This window comes from Centruroides vittatus, unplaced genomic scaffold (assembly GCF_030686945.1).
Source record: "Centruroides vittatus isolate TY-2023 unplaced genomic scaffold, ASM3068694v2 contig_549, whole genome shotgun sequence".
Lineage (NCBI taxonomy): Eukaryota > Metazoa > Arthropoda > Arachnida > Scorpiones > Buthidae > Centruroides > Centruroides vittatus.
The window spans coordinates 3770141-3793656 of NW_027122325.1; the positions used below are offsets into that span (position 1 = coordinate 3770141).

General features: G+C 28.8%; 1 protein-coding gene across 3 annotated transcripts in view; it reads right to left on the minus strand.

Annotated features, from left to right (window-relative positions):
- Positions 1-330: 330 nt before the first annotated feature.
- LOC136978725 (acidic leucine-rich nuclear phosphoprotein 32 family member A-like) overlaps positions 331-23516 on the minus strand; it is a 66192-nt gene continuing 43006 nt past the window's right edge. Inside the window, exons 5-9 of one of the 3 annotated variants that reach the window (XR_010881273.1) lie at positions 20462-20533; positions 11549-11655; positions 7736-7796; positions 1037-1214; positions 331-970 (exon numbers count right to left, since the gene is read on the minus strand). Coding sequence is in view for 2 of the 3 variants with exons in the window: in XM_067274514.1 (XP_067130615.1) it covers positions 1168-1214; positions 7736-7796; positions 11549-11655; positions 20462-20533 (287 nt within the window). In the remaining variant the exon portion in view is untranslated. Of the gene's footprint in view, positions 1215-7735; positions 7797-11548; positions 11656-20461; positions 20534-23516 lie in introns of all 3 variants that reach the window. The other 2 variants (XM_067274514.1, XM_067274515.1) reach the window with 2 other exon arrangements.

Here is a 23516-nt window from a genome sequence, read left to right on the forward strand (position 1 = left end):
CTTTAGAAATGATGAAAAGCAAAGTTCAAAAATAATCCTACTTTAAAATAAAATTTAACTCTTACATATTATATAGGATATAGGAGTTCATAACTTAACATTATTTAGAATACTGATGTAGTAAATTTTTTAAAAAATCTGCAATTCACTTTATATAACAATTACATCATAAAACTTATAGAAAATAAAATTGCAATTAAAAACATTATCCAAATTTCATGTTTTAATATAATATGATAGTTCTGATTATCAGTTAAATCAAATAATGGATAGGATAAATTAAATACGTAAAATCATATAAGGAAAAAGATAAAATAAACCAAACAGTAATCATATTGTAAAAATTTTTTTATTCAACAAGAACTGAAATACAAAGATTTTATTTCTAATGCCGCTCATTATTTCATAACACAAGGCTGAAAACGGATCGTTTCAAATATCTAAAATTTCAGTGCAATAATAAACTCCATACTAATGCACAAGGTATGATTATTATGGAACATTTCCAGTATTTTAATAGGAAATTAATATTGATAAATTTTAAATTTTCTAGCATGACTTCATTGAAATATTCCATCAATCTGTTAAATCAATGATAAAAACAGTTTGATAAAATTTCAATGAAAACTATATCTTATGTTTTAAATTTGCATTTGAAAGATTTATAAAGGTTTGTTCTGATTAAATTAATATGAATTTATTATTTATGTTTATGAAGTAACGATTCTGTAATGTATATGATGAATGATAGAGGACTTGGTGCATATATATTACACAATGCACAACATAATGAAACACACAAAATCATAAAACACACAGCAAAGGAATGGTTCTATGTTAAACAATTTTAAGCAAATGAGAATTATGAACCCAAACTGTACAGTTTATTATTAAAATATCAGCCTTGTGCAATGGTAGGAAAATGTCCTTGAACTTCACATCCTAAATGACTGCCAGGCACAGATGTCTTCTAATGGCAAAAGGAAAACCTCAATTACAGTTCTTTCATAGGGAGGAAAATATAATAAAATCCTACCCTATGTAAATAGATTCTGTGCTTGGCAATCCTAGGAAAGAAATGATTGAGGTCCTTCTTGATGTATCTACTATAGCTGTACAATGAATTCTAGGAGTGTTAACAGTTCTTTTCACTCCATTAAACAACTCTCAATCTTCATCATCTCTTTTCCGTTTTTGCCCCCTCGCTGTTGCATCTATAAACACAAAAATAATTTTTTGTAAGCATTATTAGAAAGTTTATTTTATCATATAATAATACAAAATTTTAATATTGCTAAGAATGTTTGATAAACATGATAACTAATAAGAACTACACACTTCATACTGAGTCTACAACTCAGCATGTATCAGAAATAATGATTGAGTTTTATAATTTGTAAAAAATGGCAATCTGCAGAGAAAAAATGAGTATAATATTGGGTTGTTCGGAAAGTAATTTTTTCCGTGGAAAATAAAAACAATTTTCTTATAATATATAAATATTTTATTGAATTATATATTGACCATTTTTGGTCCAATACCTTTTTGCCATCTTTCTGGTAGTAGCATGATTCCAAGCTCATAAAAGTTCTGATCTTTGCTTACAAAAAACTGATCCAAGTGATTTTTGGCATTCTCATTTGAAGTAAATGTTTTACCATTTAAAAAATTTTGTAAAGTCCGGAACAAGTAATAATCTGAAGGTGTCAGATCTGGTGAACATGGTGGGTGTGGTAGCACATCCCAACAGCTTCTGACAAGTTACCAAACTTGTATGAGGTCTGGCATTATCATGGTGAAACACTATACCTTTTCTGTTGATCAATTCTGGTCTGTTCAGTTTGATGGTATCACTAAAGTTGTCCAGTTGATGGCAGTACACTTCTGAATCAATTGTGGAATTGTCTGGTAGAAGCTCAAAAAACCAATTCCCTTGAAATCCCACCAAACAGAAAGCATCACTTTTTTTGGTGAATATTGACTTTCAAAGTGCTTTGAGCCAGCTAATCTCTTCCACTCCATGATTGCTTGCATTCAACATTGTTACAAACAATCTATTTTTTGTTGCCAGTTATGATTTGCTTCAAAAATGGATCATTTTCTTGACATTTGCAAAGCAAATCACAGGTGTCAATGCAACAGAGCTAATCTCTAAGAACATGTGGAACCCATATATCAAGCTTTGAAATGAAACCAAGTTGTTTCAAGTGAGCATAAATGGTTGAATTTGACAAATTTAATTTCTTAGCAATTTCTCATGTTGTTATTCGGCAGTTTGCTTCAATCAATACTTTTATTTTGTCTTCATCAGCTTCAACTGGCCTTCCAGAACATAGTGCATCTTCAATATCAAAATTGCTGGAATAAAATTTTGCAAACCAGTTTTGGCATTGTTGTTCTGTCAGCACATCTCCATACATGTCACACAATTTTTTTCTTGCTTGAACAGCATTCTTACCTTTTTGGTAATAAGAAAGCAAAATATGCTGAAAATGCTGCTTTCAATTTTCCATATTTGATGGGGCAAAAGAAAAACAATAATTGCAAAGAATCAAACAAAAATTTTTACAAATAAGCCTGAAATGTCATCTATCAAAATATTAGAATGAAATCGGTGGGTAAAATACAACTAATCTCTCTGGTGGTAAAAAACAAAACTACTTTCTGAATAACCCAATATATTATAAACAAAAGTTCCCAACCATCAGATAAAGGATACAAATCCCTATGATTAAGACATTATTGAACCTTGCTTACTAATTTCCATGACTTATATATAAGGCATGTCCAAAAAGTAAAGATACATTGCATATTAGCAAAAAGCTAATATTTTAATGCTTATACATTGATAACAGTCAATTTGACCTGAAATCTTTCTTGTTACTTTCAGAGTTGTTCATCATTACTATGCTGAGATTGGTTTGAGTAGCACATGTTTACAATGGCTGCACCAATTCAGAATCCCAGCAAATAGAGAGGTTGTGGCCAATGTTTTCATCACAAAAACATGAACATCGAGCACTGCTTAGAAGATAGCAGTGCTTGACGCTCATGTTTTACAGATGAAAACTTCGGCTGCAACCTCGCTAATATGAAGTGTGGTCTGTCATACATTTTCTCAATGTAAAAGGTGACACCCAGTGGATATTCACAAAGAAATTGTTTCCATTTATGGGAACATTATGAATCAACAAAATGTAAGAAAGTTGTGCTGTGCATTTTCTGGAGGCAGGACTATGTTCATGACAAACAAGGAGTGGTATGCCATTTGTAATCTCTGATGAACTTCACAGAACTGAGGAAACAACTTGTGCAAATCAACGTCTCACAATAAGAGAACTGCATGAAATCATTCCAGAAGTGTAAGTCCATGCATGAAGCTATCACTAATATTAGGGTACAGGAAATTGTGTACATGCTGGGTACCCAAAATGTTAATGGATAAACACAAAATGAAACAAATGGACTTTGCACTCGACTTCCACACATACTGCACACATGCAAGAAATAAGTTTCTCGACCATATTGTGACAGGTGATTAAACTTGGATTTACCACCATACTCCTGAATCCAAAACCAATTGCTGCAATGACACCATACACATTCCTCAAAACCCAAGAAATTCAAAATGTAAATTTCAGCAAAAAAATCAAGTATTGTTTTCTGGAACAGAAAAGGCATTCTTCTGATTGATTTCATGCCTCCTGGTGCCATAATTAATGCTGTTGCATATTGCCAAACTTTGCAATGTCTTTGATGGGCCATTCAATGGGCCTTTCTCAGTCCACTTTGCAACTGTAAAACATTAAGCAATAAGATACGACAATTATTATTAGGCAAGTTTACAATCCAGGTTTTGTTAGAACAGATGAGAGATTTAATCAATCAATCAAATCTTTATTAATTCATATTAGGCCATAGCCTGTTATTACAGGGTGTTAAGCTTACATAATGTCAAAATAACTTATATCTACATAATAGACAGTCATGCTAACTTTAAGTTCTCTGAATATACAATGCTTTATATGTATCTAAGTTTGTTAGAAATAAGCTTGGAGTGATTGATTACAAAAATTTTTTGCGAAATTATACAATTTGTATATCGTTGCAAGATTTGCTAAATGAAAAAAATCAGTACATTTGGTTTTCCTCCGTAAAAGTATTTAGTTGACTCAGGTCTCCTTAAGTTCTTGATCCTCCTTGCACTCATAAAACATATGAAGTTTAGTCAATATTTCTTTGCATCTTGGACAATATGTTTTTGAGAATTTATAAATTTTATTATTCACCATAATAATCTCTTTATTTAGTCTTAGTTGGATAAAAAAAACTTTTAATTACAAACGGTATATTTGTTAACATATAGTTGTTATTAAAAGAGTAATCCAGAATAGTGCTGTACCACTCTGGTTTTTTCTGGCTATACATTTCTCCAATGTCTTGAGACAAAGAAATTTCTAATATATTTTGAATTAATTGAGTTTTAATTAGCTCACTAGTTTCTGATTTTTCCAGGAGTGGAGTTATAGAAACACCAAAGTCATTCACAATACTTGTCATTTGGTTCACCCAAGATCTCTGCAGATTCTGGCAAGATTTTTGGTATAACAAAAACAACAGTTTAGAAGGTAGATTTCCATTGTCTCTAATCATGAAGAAAAATAATTAATGAACATTTTTATAAAGAAAGGAGTTAGTTTAAACCTATTAAGTTCTAATCTAAGTGCATATCCAGGAATGTTATTTTCTAATGTAAAAATTTTTGCAGATGAATTTGTTTTGAATTATATCAAAATTTTTTATAACTTGTAAGACTCCAAATCGGGGAGGCATAGACTATGGCATTAATGATTATTGAGTTAAACGATTTAAAGTGAACAAATATGTTTTTAAGTTTAATTTGAGAGAACAATTTTGCCATGTTATTGATCAATATATTAGATTTGGCATTAATTTTTTTTATATTGTTTTTTGAAGGATAGTGTAGGAGTCAGGACTATTCCCAAAAATTTTACTTCTTGTACTATCATATGCTGTACATTGTTCAGGTAAAAGGGAAGTACTTTTTTTAGCAAGTCTGAACCGTTTCGGAATATCATTATTGAAGATTTACTTGAATTAATTTTTAGTTTTAATTTATCAAAATATTCATGTACTATTTTTATTTTTCTACAAAGAGCTGCAGCAGTCGGGGCAATTATCACAACATTGTCAACATATATGGAGTGAACGATTTGCCCATCAATAGAAAAGCAATCATCTTTCTGGTCGAAACATTCATTTATATCAAACAAAATAAGTTAAAAGGATGAGGGGACCAGGGGTCGCCTTGCAATAATCCTCTCTCCACTTGCAGCAATGGCCACTCCCGGTTATCATGTTTAACTATCACTTCATATTGATTGAATAGTGAACTATTACATCATCCACTGCTGTAAATAATCAGGCTATAAACGGGGTTGCGATGGCTGACTGAGTGTCTTAAGTTGATGTTGCGGGCCATGGGCACGGAGTTGTCCCCAGTCGGCACCATAATAGCCATCAATGGTTATGGCTTTGGCTTATATATACTGGAAGAGGAGATTGGACCGAAGGTCCGGGTAGCGTAACTGGCAACGCGGCCGCACAGTAAGCGGGAGTTGCGGGTTCAAGTCCCGCTTCGGGCCGATTCTTTTCTTCCAGTTTAATCTAAATTTATTTAAATTATTATAATTATTAATTTTAATAAGAGATGGCACCTAACGCCTACCCCAAGTGCCAAATTTATTTATAATCTTTAATCGTTTATAGCCTGATTATTTACGGCAGTGGATGATGTAATAGTTTAATATTATCGGGTTTGTTGAGTTGTTATTTGATTGAATAGTTCTCCAATTATTCTTACTATATGATTGTCTGCTCGATGTTTAATCAATTTTCTTTGTAATGTTGTAATAACCATAGAATCCAACGCTTTTTCTATATCCAAGAATAATGCAAAAACTTTGTATCTCTTTTTATACAATTGAAATTAGACTAGTGCAATTAGTGTAAATAGGGTGATTTGGATGAGAGATTTATAAGGAAGATGTTCTTAGCCAATATCTAAACCATAATGATTCAACTCATTTATCTAATGCTTGGAAGCTTTTATTTATATACTTTCTTATGCAGTATTATTCATTGGCAAAGATAAAATATTTTTGTTTCTTTTAATTATAACTTTAAATTAAAAAAACAAATAAATTTTACAAAATTTGAAATTTTATGCATGTTTCTAAAAGAGAATTGCAAAAATAAAAGCATAAAGTCACGGAAAAATCCAGACATCTTAACTAATAGTTGTTATCTACTGCATATTACCAAAATAGTATGCAAACAAACATACAATAGTGCAGTGTTTAGATTTATTAATATTAGTTAGATTTAGTAGATTTACTAAGATCATAGAGATACACATAGCAGTTTTTCTGACACATTATATCTGGAAAAAATCTTCTAAAATTTTAATCTATCTAGACAGATTAAATATATAAAAGAAAAAGTTTTATCAACAAAGTTTTTCTATTTGATTTTACATTCTACACTAATATAATACAAGATCTAATAACCCGAAATTGCTTCATAAATATGCTGTCAAAAACTGTTTAAAGTATTTGTGCAGAATTTTTTATAATGTAGACTCCCTTGAAATAATCACTGTTATAAATTTTACTTTACTAACATTATGTACAGTAGTGCTTTGTACTTCAAATTTAATTCATTCCGGGAGACCATTCAAACTCCAAATCAATTTCTCCCCCATTAAAAATAATGAAAAGTGAATTAATCCATTTCCAGACCCTAAAACAATACCCATTTCAATAAACTTAAAATCAAATACACATAATTTAAGGTAAAAATAAAACAATTAAATGCCATAATAATAAATTAAAACTTGAAAACCACAAATAAAATATGTAAATACTGTATAATAAAATGAAAATTGTTTACTGGTGCACACTGTGGGCTTCCACATCTTAATTAACACAAATGTGTGATTTAATTATAACAATTGTGAAATATAACATTATCATAGATAATGTGAGATTGTATTCTTTGTTTAGAAGCTTACTTTAAACTTTTTGCTTCACATTTTGTTTGAATAAAATCAAGTAATGTCATTGGATTAAAAGCATATTGACATATTATGCTTTATAAGTTTTGGAAAAAATATAACACCCTACAGCAATAAAAAATTGTAATATGTATGGGGAAGATGCTCCTAAACTTCAAACATTTCAAATGTGGCTTAAAAAGTTCAGTTTTGGGAGTTTTGAACTAAAGGATACAAAACATATGGGGTACCTAAAGCTGTGGATGAATAAAAATTACAGGAAGAAATTGTTAAAAATCAATGAACAACCCACATTACACTATAACCAAACAAACATAAGCACTGAAAACATACAAGCAAAATGCAAAAACAAGAGATGACTTGAAGACACCACAGATTGTATTTATGCTTCAAGTGCACTTTTTCACTATGTGCATAGTTCAAACCTCAAAGCATCATTTGAACTCAGGCAAATTTTTGTCAAATTTTGCATTCAGACTCTTAAGCATTTGAAGTTAGAGTTGTTTAAGTACAAGGTACCACTGTATTATCTGTATACTTTTTAGTCTGACTATTAACTTGACATTTTTTAGGTAGAGAGATAAATTTTATAAGCTTTGAGAATTATTTTATCAAAATTTAAAAAGACTAAATATTTACCATCTGCTTCATCTTCTTCATCCTCATCATCATCTGGGTTAAATTCTCCTTCACTTTCTTCCTAAAATTTATTTCATTTTAATACATTTGCAAAATTAATTTATTATAAATTAAATTGTTTAAAATAATCACTGAAATATTAGAAATGTTTCACATTTGTTATGATACAGATTATGTGGCCTTCTTAAATCAAAATAATCTAAACAAATATAATTGATATATTCAAAAAAATAAATTACAGTAGAGCGTCGTTAATTGGAACGTTGGTAATTGAAATGGCCAGAAATTGGAACGATTTTCAGTCGGACTGTGTCGTGCTGAATCAAACGTTTTTGATACTAAATTTGCTTCTAAAGTATAATTTTCATGTTTTTTATATTCTTCAATATATTTATTTTGTTTGTACAAAATGCAGAAATAATTTTTAACGATACGATAGCCTCGATTATTATTATAAAAATTTTCGTTAGGCTTAAAATCGACGAAAATTCAACACAAAGCGACACGCAACGGAGAAAAATTCAACAGGAAGCGATACGCAATGGAGAAAAATTTGAACATCGGACAGGTTAATATATTTTTTCGTACAAAGTCGGAAATTGGAACAAATGACTAATTGGAACAACCCCAGTCCCCAATTGACGCCAATTTTCGATGCTCTACTGTACTTAAAACAATGGAGTCAGATTAGTTTTCCAATCTTACTTAATTGTATTGTAGAAAAATACATGAAAATTCAAATTTTCTTTCCTTTGACTTACAGAGGATAAGCAACTTCCAAATTCTAAAACATTATGTTAATAATGAAGTAAAATTAAAGTTAAAAAGGTAAAAGACAAACCAACTTTGCAGAGAGAAACACTAATTACTTTGATATATCCCTTAAATGCATTTGCCAGTAAATTCAGCCTCTTTATCATATAAAATCTCATATTCATCTCAAGTTCTCCCATTAAAAAATACTTAATGTTATCTATTGTATGAACAAATAACTTTCACTCCATAAGACAACAATCAATTGTATCCTGAAGATTTGGCATGTAACATTTTTTCAACAAAACACAGATATGTCCAGGCTCTTCAGCTGTGATATCCATCTTCAGGAATGTCTATCAGAACCACTTCATTGTCATGGAGATAATCAAACACTGCATCAATACATAAATTTATTTACTTTTAAAAAAATTAAGTTAAAACTGAAAATATTCATCAAATTACATTTATTTTTGATACAAAATTCAATTATCACAATGATAACAAAGTTCTCTAAAGTTAATCATCACAGTTCAAGAGAGTTCAGACATCTCTGTGTTCTGTTAAATTTTTGTCTCCATTAAAACATTTTCAGTATTTTTTTATACAGATGAAATTTTTCTTAACTTACAATAAAACTGAATACACAATTTGTTAACATATTATTAATTTATTTTTTCAGAATATAATATTATAAAGTATCACAATGTAGTAAGATTACTTTTAATGAATAATTATGCTTTTTATAATATTTTGGAAAAAAATCGTTTAGATTTAAAAAACTGTTCTATTTACATAGTAAAAATTCTAATTAAAAGATATCACAAGTGTATCATATTTCACAGAATAAAATAATGGAAAGAAAATATTTGTATAGTATTGTGAGAACCCAGGCTAAATACAAAAGATTCACTTAATTTACTTAAATAATTTTGCTAAAATTTTCACTCTCAACCACAATAGCAGGAAGTGATTCCATTTTCCCCATGGACTTGCTTCCTTGTCCAGAGATGACTAATCTGACTGTCACTTTTGACTGTATTGAGAACATATATATTTATATTAAAAAAAATCACTATTGGGTTAACTAATCTACATTACCAAAAATGGACATAGAACCAACCCAAATAAAAGGGAAGGAGCCAGTCGTCATAGTCTATTGTCATCAAGTGTTTGCTCCAGTCTAGGATATAAAAATCACCACTACCAATTATCTCCAGGGACTAAATCCTAGTGAAATCTGATTGTCAATGACCAGAATCCTACACACCAAGTGGCAACATCCTCCTAAGATCACAACAAAGGACCTACACCTTCAGGTAAATACCAACTCGCAATCAACTGTAAATTCTCTCTCTTAGTTGGGGATCAGATAAGATCTAATTGATAAATTGATATGCTCTTTGATTACTATATAGTTTATCCTTATATATATGTATAATCCTATGTAAATAAATGGTTGTTTGCTTGCATTACATGAGTAGTTGAGTGCGACTTCTTTCAGGCATGCTATCTCTCAGACCTCCTCCATCCTGAATCCAACTGCTCGCATGTAAACGAACTTAGCAACCATTAAGGCTTCTGTCTCTGTCCATAAAACACAGTGGTGTCAATCCTGACAATGCAGTCATCACAGATGCAGTGTCAACCCTTCAGTCAAGTGGTGCGGAAGCATGGGGGCACTTGCACATCAGTCACAGTATCAAAATAATAAGAGAAATTTAGTCATTAAATATAATATGTAAACACACACACATTATTATTTTTGTGCTATATATTGTATAAAAATAATAATGGACAAAACTTTTATAGAATATTCTCTGAGAATATCACCTATCAACTAACAAATATATATTTTAATTGCCTCTGGATTATTTTTAGCTAGCAAAAACATATTAAGTTTTATTAATAAAAGCCTCAATCCACTTAAGAGCCTTTTTTTTGTTTCCAGTACTGTTTAATAAGTAATGTTCCTGTAGTTACATGGATACTGCACTATTTTTTGTCTTTTGTGTATTCAAATGTTACATTTCTTTTGAAATTCATTTAACATTCTAAAACGCACTCCATTTTACGTTGACCTGAGGAAGATCTCACCTAGATCGAAAACATTTGTCTTTAAACATTGGTTTATTATTAAACAGTACTGGAAACCAAAAAAGGGCTCTAAGTGGATTGAGGTTTTTATTAGTAGAATATTACTTTCCAGTCTATTTATGTGAAGTTATTTCCACATTAAATTTGTTCAAACCTATAATGTTGCATATCATTTTGATTGGTTCAATACAAATATACATCAAACAAAACCCAAGAAATGGCACCTAACGCCTAACTCTAGTACCAAATTTATTTCTGTAATCATGTATCCAAAATTTAACCCAATCATTTATGGCAGTGGTTGGTGTATTTGATTGGTTCAATGTGCAAATGACTCAAAAAATCAGAAAATGTGAGAAAAGTAAATTCTAATTGAACATAAAATATGCCAGTCACAAATTTTCCCAAAGAAATTTGATGGAGAATTTGACAAAAAATTTCAGAAGCAGATGACAATTACTGTGGCAACTCAGAAGCCAAGGCAAAGTCACACCCATTCAATTCATAAATTAATTTCAACTTTTCCCCTGATTTTAACATATTTGATGCAGCTTTTAACCCATGTATTAAACAAATGACAAACATTTGCACACTATAACAGCTGCTAATATGAATAATCCATTGTTTTTGAATCCTTTCTCCATATAAAACGTGTAACAACATAAATTATTTAAAACTCGTGTTTGCTATGCAAAGTTTTTTATAAATTATTTATTAAATACCTTTCATTTTTAAATAAAATGACAACAATAAATATATTTGATGTATATGAAGTTAACAAAAACCTCTGCACTATATTAATCAAAAGGGAATAATATACTTTAGAAACTTTGAAGAAAAATTATTTATTTGTACAAATAAATAATTTTTGGTAACCTGAACAATAAGTTGTATATATTATCATTCTTTATTTGACATATTCTCCAAACTCTTATTTATGACTAATTTATTTTTTAAATTTACCTCTTCTTCTCCATCATCGGCATCTTCGTCAACATCATCGTCATCGTCATCATCATCTCCTTCTTCCTCTTCATCATCAACATTTACATCATCATCTTCCTCTTCATCTAAAATATAATTTCACCATAAGCAAGACTATTTCAAAGTAAAAGCAATAATGTTTTAAAAAATTAAAAAACTAATATACTAGGTTTACAAAATCATTTGCTATTTATAACAAACTATAATTTCATTATAAAAATGATCTTTTCTATACTCAAAAAGTACATCAAATATCAAGCTTTGTATATTTCTAAGGCTTCTAGAGTTGTGATGTGGTTGATCTGAAAGGATTTTTGATTTAATGTGGCATTCCGATGGGCAACTTGCACACCAGTCTGTGGCGTAAATTAACAGGGCAGTGGTATGTTTTTTATTTAAAATATCTTAACAATGTTCTTGTATTCTTTTGTGCATGGAACATTTAATGGACCCAATGTACACCACATCTCTATTGAACCTGTTGTCCCTCACAGGAACACTGAACACACCTGGGATCCTACATTCGTTGGTTGTTCTTTCTGTTGCATAGTAATTTACATATAGCCCGAATATTTAGGCTATTGTTGGTTTATTGCATAGTAATTTATAAACCATAGGGACTTGCTTGTAAGCTAATCTGGTACCTGCAAGGTCAGCAATTTCTTTGTATAAGGTATGTAAATTATGGTCATACTCTATCACTATGTGACTGGAGTTAGGGTTATATGTTTGATTGCTATTAGAATCTCCTTGGTTGTTAAAGTAGATGTGAGCTACGTTACAATCAGGTCTCTTCTACACCCATGCTTTAAAGCTATAATCTTCAGATGTTTTAACTCCTTCATAGTGTCTTCCCAGTTTGTATGGTGTGTAAAGGCAACAACTTTACATGAAAAGGAGTTAACAGAAATTGCTGGAATAAATAATGGTAAATAACTGGGTTTGTAATAGATGTCAGTTTCTATGCAGCCCCTGCTAAAACAATGTTAATATCTAAGATGTGTTCTGGTATTACTTATCTGATCTAATTTAAGGGGTTTTTACATTAAAATTTTTACAATTTTTACCATCAAAGTTTTTACATTAAAATTTTTTGTTACTGGATGTTAAATGTGTTTAGTAATTCATTCCAGTTATTGAGAAAAAATTAATTTTAACAAAAATTTTAAAGGCTAAGCATAGATATCATGAAGCAGAACTCTAGACATTAAAGTTTCACCAATCTAAAAGAAGATTGGTGAGAGTTTAGTGTTCATTTATTTGACTATTATTTTTGTTTTTTACATGAATGATGACAATTTAACTGATAAAGGGCAACAAAAATATCACAATAGAGATAATTTAATCAAGCTAAATCAACTTTGCTTTTCATTGGCTAATCTACTTGTATGTAGGATCCTAACACATAGATGGTTTTCTGGTCCTGATATAAGATCAGTGCTGAGTAGCAATGGTGCTTGGCCAAACTTTTACTTTTACTACTAGTTATTAAGAATCCTTTCGACATATATCATGGAAAACACTGATTTGTCAACAACAGAATGTGGCCAAGAACCTTGTTTGTGGATTTCTACAATTAAAGGAGGATGCAATCTTCAAAGGCCAGAAGCATATTCAGCTCAATCATAAAACAAAGGTTACCCAAAACTAAACTGACTAACCATGGGTATGTCCATAGACTGGAGATACATGAAATCCTCAAAGCAGGAGAAGGAGTGATAGATACAGTTGCAAAGATCCACAAACAAGATTTGCAGCTACATTCTGTTGATAAATCAGGTTACAGAAGATGCTGGCAGCAACCGGTGGTCCATGGACCATTGATGGTCTGCGAGAAAATTTGGGTGGTCCGCGGAGAAATTTGGACATTGATCAACTGAAGGTTACGTAAAGTATTACAAAAGAAGTGCAAAATGCTTAGTTGCTTTTTTCACTCATTGGAAGATTTTTATTCAAATCTAAAACCAAATACAAAATGACTGTTATGAACAAATAATGAACAAAAAACAATATTGTGAGTGCAATTATTGTCTTTCATGGAAAACTGCTAAGAGTTCATAAACTTATTTCAAAAAAGCAGTAACAAACTTTAGGCTTGCATTAATTTGTTATAATTAAACAAGCAAGTTTCATATTAATATAGTAAAATTCAACTTTTATGATCATTATTCTACAGATTTTGTAGCGTTTAAAAAAATTCATGCTAGTGGTCCACAGAATTCAAAATTGCGAGTTTAGTGGTCCATGAGGTCAGTAAGGTTGCAGACCACTGTTCTATAATGTACGTCAAAAGGATTCTTAATCACTATATTACAGAACACCTCCAGAAATCTTCACATATTGTTAAAGGACTGGACACTTTAAAGGTCACTTTTTTAATAATCTTGTACAACAAATGAATATTAAAAATCTATATTTTGAATGACACTTAAAACATGAAAAACTAAAAATAAAATTATATATATACATATATACATACATACATAAACAAACACATGTATAAAATTTCAATGCTTTTTATTAAGGGAAAATAAGGTGGAAAAAATATCAGTCCTATACAGAAATATTGATTAAAATTGCTGTCAGTATTTTATACATTAAAAATAAATTAAAGAAACTAATTTGTCTTTATACCTCCATTCATTTGGCATTATCAACAGAGATGTTTTTAAACTGTTCTGTATATTTTTAGAGGCATAGCCTCTAATAAAAGGTCATCTCTTTAAAGGAAAATTGCTTGTTCCTGGTGATTGTAAATGATGGAGAAGTGAAATCATTTACAAATCAAATTTAATTTCTTTAATATATTTTAATGACAGAATTATTACTTTTTCTAAAATCTAAGATCCACCATGAGTTTGAAGTCAAATTTTAAGACTTTTTATGGAAAATAACTATAATAAATTTTAAGTTTTGTTATGTAATAACAAGTTAGAAAAACAATACAAATGCCATGAAACAATCTTTTGGCAGATACATTTACATACATACACTGTGCAATGTTTCTTTTAAAGATGCATTTCACACCTTAAATAGTAGTTTAAATTAAATGTTTATTACCAGCAAAGCTCATCTGAACTGACATAACGGTTGATCAATACGACCAAAAACATCTAACATGATGCATAATGCATCATGCATGTGATGTGCTTGTAAAGCTTATTGTTCAAAGTAATAAACATGAAATGCCACAATTCTAAGATGCACATCTAAGGAAGTTTGCTTTATATCTACTTTGAACAAGCATAAATAAGTAAGAGAAAGTGCATCTTAGAATTGAGGAAAGATAGTTGTTTTTTTAATTTATGTGTTCATTTAATAAATAAATAGCAGTTGACAGAAATAGCAACAGTAATTTAAAAAAAAAAAAAATCTACTTTCAAAATGAATCAAAATATTAAATTATTTAAATTTTTGAAATGTGAAATCATATGAATAAGGCACACCTTACAGGGACAAGTGATATATTATCAATCTTGGTTTATCATAAAGATCAATTCAAATCAAATTTATTGCTCTATATAGTATGATAAAAATTTTGAATTGAAATCACATGACTTCTAGACCAGACCTGAAGTTTGTGTATAGTTAATCAGGGTTTCTAACCCTGAAGCGTTTCATATCTGGTCTCACTTTATCTAACTAACTCCATTCTTGAGATTAATGATGGACAGACAAATAACAGTGGGAATGTATAGGTCTGCAATTTTAAGATTGCAGCCCAATTAAGAAGGTGCTGTATTTCAATTACAGGTATCCCTTGCATGACATGGTAGTTACATTCTAAAAAAAGTGCTATGTTAGGTAAATCCATGCTAAACAAAACAAAAGACTAGTGTAAAACATAGGATTAGGTTCCAAATGTTAACAAAAGAATATTATTCTTTTTCATTACTAAGAAAAGTATGTTTATTAAAGCAATCGATAATTTATTTTCAATCAATAATTAATAATCACAATTAAAAGTACTGTATTATACTTAGTATTAATTTTAATTAAATGAGGGCATTTTCTTTTACAAAGTATCATCATCTTTTGAGCTTTTTTGTTGATCTTGATTAGAAATATAAGCAACATCTTCATTGTTTAAAATTATCATCATAAAAATTTCCATGTATGACTAAATAAAAATATGTTGATTAATTGGAAATTTGTTCTAGCAGGTCACATTTGTTCAGTCAAGCACTGAGCTATTTTTTTTCAGAATTTGTGTTTGAATATCAAATTATTTAGTTGGAAATTGTTCAAGTATTGATACCACTGTATACTGTTTGTCATTTTTACAAATAATTACTTACCTAAGGTTAAAAAATGCTTAATAAAACTTTACTAAATGCAAAAACTAATCTATAAAAACAAAATATAATGACAATCTTAAAGACTAAAGTCTGAAAACAATGACAGTAATACCTGGTTGATAGGAAAGTTAGGATAAGGAAGAAACAAACTGCACTATCAGTTTTTATTAAAGTAAACCTGACAAAAGGCATAAAACAAACAACTCTACACCAGACAGGGATAGTCAATAATGTACCCAGAACCAATGTGCACAAAACAAAAAACAAACAAAAAATTTAACGCAAATGGAAATAACCAACGATCGCCTTAAATATCGGGCCATAATCTGGCTAATTAAATGAGTGATATGAAGTAATTTGTCACTAGAGATTATGGCCTGCTATTTAAGGCAATCATTGGTTATTTCTGTATATGCATCGGGCTTTCAGTTATTTATTATTTAACACAAATGTTTTCAAACTCCAGCAGAGTTCTTCAGGCAAATAACAGTTACCTGATGGAATGTTGTAAAAGGCTTGTTTGAGTTTTATATTCCAAAGCCTTTTACGACATTCCATCGGGTAACTGTATTCACCTGAAGAACTCTGGTGGAGTTTGAAAACATTTGCGTTAAATTTTTTGTTTGTTTTTTTTGTTTTGTGTACACTGGTTATCAGTTCTGGGTATGTTATTGTCACAAAACAAATTGAAAATTTCAATATTACAAAATCCATGGGCAAATTTGAGACAACACACATGCTTACTTTAATAATAATAATAATATTAAATAACAAGGTTTGCATTAAAAATTGTGAAATTTTGTACAGAAGATTTCCCAAATTCTCGAACTTTGTTAAAGCAAACAGTGCTTAGAAGTGTCATGCTGTACAAGGGTTACCTGTATTTTAATTTTCATCTGTTAATAAAATTGCATTTATAGAACTTCAATGTGGAAAATACGAAAATATATAAATTTAACAGATAAATGGAAAAGTGCTATCAGTGACAAAACAGTTTTCTTTGTTAAAAATATAAAAAAGTATTAATTTAAAATTGAAAGGATAATAAATATAAATATGCAAGTAAATATACTTATATTTTATTAAATTAATTAAATGATTTTTTTAAAAATCAATGTTAGATTTTATCACTATTATATTCAAATTATGCTATTTGTCCCTTGTACCACTTTTCCACTAAACCCCTCAATTATAAATGTTTTTGGTGTTTTACTTTATTGCTTATAGCAATGATGAATAATCTATGCCCCATGATTATAGATTACAATGTAAGGATCTGAAGAACAATTTTGAAACAACACAATTAGTCTAAAGCAGTGATTCCCAAACATTTTCAACCCACCGCCTCGATTCCATAAAGTTATACCCAACACCCCCAAACTGTACCCCAAATGTCCTCTAACCCATTTTCCCTTGTGAGAAAGGCTTGGAAATATTTTTAGAAAAACTTTTCTATGAAACTCATGCTTTATGTCTTTACCATACATAATTCTCCAACAACTGGAAACCATTAAAAGCAATGTTTCTTCTTACCCGTTTTAAAAGAGGAAAGAGAAAGGTTGTAAGTGAACCCAATCTTCACCTATGGTCACCATTCAGTATCCTGCCTCCAGTGTCCCCCTGACACCCACTTCTTTTCGCCCCCTAGATTTACTCACTGCCCACGGGGGGGTGGTAACACCCACTTTGGGAACCACTGGTCTAAAGGATTGAAATCCTGTTCTGGATCAATCTTTTAATCCAGAATGTTCTAAATTATTAAATTTGCCCAAAAATTAATGTAAGTATTAAAATTAGTACATGATGATAATCTAATCACATCTACCTTTAGATCAAATTATTACAAGTTTCCATACACAGTTATAAGTTTCTAGTGCTTAAAAATCTTGGAAAATATATTATACAAAAATATTGCAATCTACATCTGTGAATAAGATTTTAATAATGAACATAGTGAAGAATAAATTTAGAAACAGATTCAATGATGCATGATTAGAAAATTATCTTTGTTGTTTTCTCCAAAATACACTCTAACATTAATTCTATAATGACTGAAACAATAATGCCAGTTTTCTAATGATTTTCTTCTGTTTAAATTTGTATTAAAAATAACTTTATAATCTAATAATTTATTTAAAAAAAAAAAAAATACATGCTTTTTGTTGGCATTTAAAATGCAATTTGCAAATATTTTATTTTCTTCCAAATTGACCCTTGCACAAAAAGTTGTTTATGGAAATAGTTGGTTGTTAAACTTCCAACTATATTTTTGAATAATTTAAATCATTCAAATAATTCTAAAAGTTTATTATTTTAAATATAACAAGTTGAAAGAAAACTCTTATATTATTAACTTTTTAAAGAATATTATTTTTTCATTCTCATTATATTTTTCAGTTAAAAAAATTGTTTATTAAGGTTGGCATGTTCATAATATCATTAATTTGATATTAAAACAAATTTTTTTAAGGTGAATCAAAAATATAAATTCAGTTCACTCTTCAGTGAATTGACTTTAACATTTTTTATAGTTATCTTTAAACAGTTTGTAACATAACTTCATTAATATAATTTATTTTAATAAATTTAATTTATGGCATACAGTATTTTAATTTTTTAACCCATGTATTGAATCATTGATATTCAAATCTGTTTAGATCTTTCTTTACATGTTTCAATTGTAATACATTTTCAATTGTTCACTCATTAATCATTTGTATTATTGATTACCACTGATGCATTTATTTAAATAATTACATAAAAATCACTTGGAAAATAATCTTACTTTCATCTCAATTATCAAGATATAACAACAATCTAAATATGCAATTTTATTACAATTGCTGGAAGAACAATTGTTTGTAAAAAATTCCAAGTCACTTGAATTCTCAAGAGCTCAGTTTCCTATGTTTCCAAATGAGTAGAAACTAAATTTTGCTCAGTAGTACACTATTCAAATATATACACACACACACACATATATACAGGATGATTGAAAAGTCATGCACATATGTAAGGAATCATTTTTATTTTGTGAGGTTAATGTACAAAAATATAGATAGTAGTAAAACAAATTTTATAATCTGATCTTTAAGAAAGACAAAATTAAATCATGCTATTGTAACATATGTTCAAAATGTCTTTGTTGTTCTCAAGTGCAAGTACAAGCTCTTTTTACTGTGTTTGATGCCATCTTGTGAAGCATTTGAAAACTGATGCTTGCAATTGCCATTATAATGTTCCTGTTTAGTTCATCTATTGTGCGTGAATTTTACACATGGGTTGTTTTGAGATATTCCCACAAGAAAAGATCTGGGGGTGACAAATTTGGTGATTGTGGGTTCACGGTCCTTTAGATATAAGACAGTTGCCAAAGAATCCTTGCAAGAACTGCAGAATCCAGATATTTCTGATAAAACTTGTCTGTAACAGGTGCATAAAAGTGACTGGCAAAATAATGCTCAATAATGAAAATTTGTTATTCCTAGGGGTAACCATTTCACTTCCCCAATAAACAAAGCTATAAGGGAGGGAATTTTATAACTTTTACACTTAAGTTTCTATTATTAAAAGGCAGCAGTCACTATAGTATCATCATCTTGTAGCAAGAGACATAAAAATAACTTGACACAATTTACACAAATATATTGATTGGTAGGCTTTTCAATCACCCTGTCTATACAGATATATATATTTATTTATTTGATTTTCTAACATTTATAAAAATTTATCTCCCAACATTCTTATATGCCTTACCACCATATAATCTTCATTTCTATTTTCAAACTGTTATATATGATTGCAATTCAATCTGAAAAATGTTGATAGAGATTTTACAAAATGTATTGAACAAAAAAGTTGAAACTTGTTCATTTAAAATACCATCTTACGTAAGACAAGTTAACTGTTTTCATTCACAAATATTCTGTAAAGTCTAAATTCTAAAATAATCTTCATGTTGTAGATCAGTTACAACTAATATACTGAATATGCATAGCATAATACAATATTAAGCATTAATGTGGATTATTAATTCTTGAAATATTTAAGCTAATATTTAAAACATTACTTTGTATAAATCATATTTCAACTGAAATATATTAATATTTAAATAAGTTTATCTAATGAAGAACTATACACAATAAAAAATAGCTGAAATTTGATATAAATTTAGATATATTTTTTGCGTGGCTGAAATCCAATGAAAAAAGTCGTGAGTATACATATATAAATAGCATATTTTTTCTAATTGTCCATAATAAAAAATAAATGGATGCTGATGATAACATTAATTTTAATTAATAATGAATTTCAGATATATCATTGTATATAAAAAAAAATTTTCAAGAAGCAAAATCCTAAATTTTTTTTTTGAAAAAAAAGCTATATTAAGATAAACTGCTGACAACTCAATTTTATATTAAAATACAATATGATACAACATATGAGTATTTAGTACCAACAAGATTCCTAATTCAAGTCACTATCTTAAAAAAGTATTTGAAAGTTAAGATTTTTTGAAGTAATGATAATACAAAGTCAGAAAAACAGTCAATAAATTTTTTTAGATATTTTCATTTAAATATTAATCTACCTTCTCCATCTTCTTCTTCATCTACATCACTGTCACATTCTCCATCCATATCATTTTCATCATCTTCATTTCCTAGGACCAAATAATTTTGATTGTAAAATTATTGCCCACACAAAAGGTCGTTTAAAAAACATTCTAAACGTTCAGTATTTTTAATATTTTTTAAAAAATTATTCAATATTTTAAATTTTATTGATGGTTAATTGTCATCAATTTTCTCATTTAAATTGTTAAGTAATATTATAAATTATTTAGTATTAGTTGTTGAAAATTCTCTCTCTTTTGCACAAGAAAAGAGAGCTTACCTCATATACATATTTCTGATGAGCTTAATTGTAGTTAACTATAAACCTATTATATTTATTATTATTACTTCAATGAGTGAAGGATAGTCCCAATATAATCATACAATTCAAAATTAATCTTCTTTTGAAAAATTCACATAAAATATATTTAAAAAAAATCTCTACATTTGAGATCATAGTGACAAGTGAAAGGCACATTTTTAACACATCAGATATACACATTAAAAAGGGGAGGAATAGAGTACATAAAGTTGAAGGCATCATATTATAATCATGTAATGAAATATTATTATTTTATAAATTAATTTCTACACACTCTTTAAACTATTTTCTACAAATTAATTTTCTACCATAATAGGCATAAAATCTATACATGTTTCATTCCTGACAAAAGGAATTAAAATTATAGATGGATCAGAGCTTATCTCTGCAAACAGTAAACATCAATAATAATATAAGTTAGAAAAAAATAGTGAAAATTTATCACAAAAGTACTAAATTTTAGCCAATTTTGTTTTATTGTTTTATTTTCTGATTTAAAATCTTTTTCTTCTCTTCTAAATCCATAGATAATATGCATGATGAGAAAAAGAAAACTTTACCTCAAATATTCATATAGTACTTCAAAGTACTATCTATTTCATGTCCAATCAGACAATTCAAAATCATATTGTTTTAATCATTATAGAATTTTCTAAAATGTTTTCCCTTATTCAATATTCTTGAATTTTAGAAGAAATAACAGTATGTCATTTGGCATTTATGTACTACCATGTATATTACATCTTATGCCAAAAATTGTTAACATTAACATTTTGTAATTTAAAAGAACATTTGAGATTCAAAGAAGCATTATTTCATACAAGTTCTTTCCCTGATAGCATACATATAAAATTATTATTAAGAAAAAATTATTAAAAATGAAAGTAATCAAATTACAAATAAATGATAATTGATTAAATTAGCATATATTATCCAGTATATTTGAAATACAATATAATAATGATGATCTTCAACTAGAATATTTACAATTACATTGGAAGAGGTACAGGTATACCTCGGGTTACGTCATTTCGAGTTACGTCGTTCTTGATTATACGTCGTTTGTCAAAAAAGATATACGGAAAAATAAAAATCAAGTTTAAGTCATTTTATTCGACTTTACGTCTGTCCGTCACAAATACTGAAGTCGTAATATCACTAGAAAAGCGTTAAAAGAATATAGAATGATGTTACTATACAATAAATAAGAATAACAGTATATAAAATCATTTTAAAATACTCAGAATCAGAATCAAAATATCACAATCAGCTGTTGATGCTGACGATCCACAGTCATCTATGTCAGCGATATAAATAAACAAATTGAATGTAAATATTGGTAAATTTAACAAATTAGTTTTTTCTACTATTGCAAAATAATTTTAATAACCATATTTGTTATTTAACCTTCAAAAATCATTTTATTTTATAATGTCTTAGAGCAAACCACATTCCCAAATAAGAGTCCACGATGTACTGTACTATAAACATTGCCAAATTGTAAACATGTACTGTACATGTATTCATAAATTTAGATTACTTTTTTCCCCGTACTGTATTAAAAACTAAAATTTATTTGTTTGTAAGCTTAAAATAGATTCTTATTAACCATATATTATTAAAAGTGCATTTATAAATAAAATACAGAACTGGGAATGGTTATTTATAGTTTAGCCTAGTGATAAGTGAATTCAGAAACAAGTAAATTCAACTTAAGTCACCTCTCCTGGAACCAATTACCGACATAAGATGAGATATACCTGTATTAATTTTGTTAATAGGAGAATTATTGCAACATAGTACAAATACTCTTCATACATCATCATCTATCCACTTGAGAAAAATGAAAATATCTCTTACTAATAAAAATATAATAGTGATATTGAACTATCTTATTTTAAACACATTATTTGTCAAATATGTTTCCATTAAAATTTACACTAATACAAAAATCATATATATCTGAATACAATTTTCAAAATTTTTGAATTTTATGTTAGCATCTGAGAAATATGAAGCACATATTTACACAGTTAAAAACTATGCCAATGATTAAAGATTAAAGAAAACAATTCACAATTTTTTTGTGAATAATTCTGCTAAGAAATATTTTTCATTCATTCAGTGTATTTATCAAGACTGTTGACATTATATTGTTCCACTGAATAAAAGAACATTTATCTTTTGAACATTAAAATCAAAAACAAACATCATTTTTTTTTCATATTTATAAAAATAAAAACAAATTAATTTTACTTAGCAAATAATTACACATTATTGTTTCATTTAATTTGATTTGAGCATTTTAGTCATAGTAGTCTTAGAAGGAATTTATTTATTCATTCATCCTGTTTTAATTTGATGGCTACCTACTCAGGAATGATAGAAACCAAATAGCAATGCTAGAAAGCTTGGATATACATTGACTGCCACAACCCATTCCTTATCTATCGGAACTGGTGAACATCAGTATACAATAAGAAAAAGGTTACTCTCTGCAACTCTGGCAAGATCTGGTAGATGTTGAATGGAGCACAGCTGTGATTATGCCAAATGAAGTGCTGGATTATTTATTGGGTTGTAATAAGACTAATTAATGATTCATCCTTATTGTAGCACAATAAATAATCCAGACGTTTGTTTGGCATTTCCAATAGAATTGCACTGATGTTTATGCTAGGTAGGAGTACTAAACATATAAGAAATAG